This window comes from Antrostomus carolinensis, unplaced genomic scaffold, assembly GCF_000700745.2.
Source record: "Antrostomus carolinensis isolate BGI_N321 unplaced genomic scaffold, ASM70074v2 scaffold33047, whole genome shotgun sequence".
Lineage (NCBI taxonomy): Eukaryota > Metazoa > Chordata > Aves > Caprimulgiformes > Caprimulgidae > Antrostomus > Antrostomus carolinensis.
Window position 1 is genome coordinate 968 of NW_010325863.1, and position 721 is coordinate 1688.

General features: G+C 62.7%; 1 protein-coding gene across 1 annotated transcript in view; it reads right to left on the minus strand.

Annotated features, from left to right (window-relative positions):
- The window catches only part of LOC104527624 (membrane frizzled-related protein-like), a gene marked incomplete at its 3' end in the record, with an annotated part of 1499 nt that extends 837 nt beyond the window's left edge, over nucleotides 1–662 (minus strand). The window contains exons 1-3 of the mRNA XM_029085819.1: nucleotides 609–662; nucleotides 383–494; nucleotides 12–140 (exon numbers count right to left, since the gene is read on the minus strand). Of these exons, the coding sequence (XP_028941652.1) occupies nucleotides 12–140; nucleotides 383–494; nucleotides 609–662 (295 nt within the window). The remainder of the gene's footprint in view (nucleotides 1–11; nucleotides 141–382; nucleotides 495–608) is intronic.
- Nucleotides 663–721: the final 59 nt, after the last annotated feature.

Here is a 721-nt window from a genome sequence, read left to right on the forward strand (position 1 = left end):
TGGACACTCACGGTGGATGACGATTCCCAGCAGGAGGGCGATGAGGAAGAGGAGGACAACACTCATCAGAGCCACACAGAGCCAAGTGAATTTGCAGTCAGCACGGTACCGCCAGCCTGCCTGGCCCCAGAGCTGCTGGCCTGTGGGAGGGTGAGGAAAGCGGGCAGAGCTGGGGTACTGTTAGCCATACCCCCACCCTGCCACCTCGCTGCATGGCTGGCTGAGCCCCAGCTGGTCATACTCCAACCTCTTGTCCTCAGGGTGCTAGTGGGTCCCCTAAACAGCCCAAGCGAGGAGCTTGTCCCACCAACCCACTCCCAGACCTGGCTGCTCCCGGTAGCCCCATGGAAAGGGGCGTGTGTACAAACCCCCAGGCTGGTACCGAGGCCATCACGGGGCGATGCGGGGCTGGTCCCATCCTTGTCTGGCAGGTGCTCGGCGCTTGGCACTGCTCGAGGCTCCTCACCCTCAAAGACAGGGTTGCAGAACTCGGTCTGCAGGAGAGTGAGTGCAGGTGGCACCATGGGGAGCACGCTGCGGGGACCCGCGGGCAGCTAGTTGGGGACCCCTAAGGGGCCCTAAGTGGCATCCCCCACCCCCAGCCCTACCTTGCTGTGGTCCAGAGCCGCAGGGCAAAGCGTGATTTCGGTGAATTCTTTCATTGCGGTGGGCAATTCCCAGTGCAGACTGGCTAAAAGCCTCCCCAGCACACTCTGCCCCA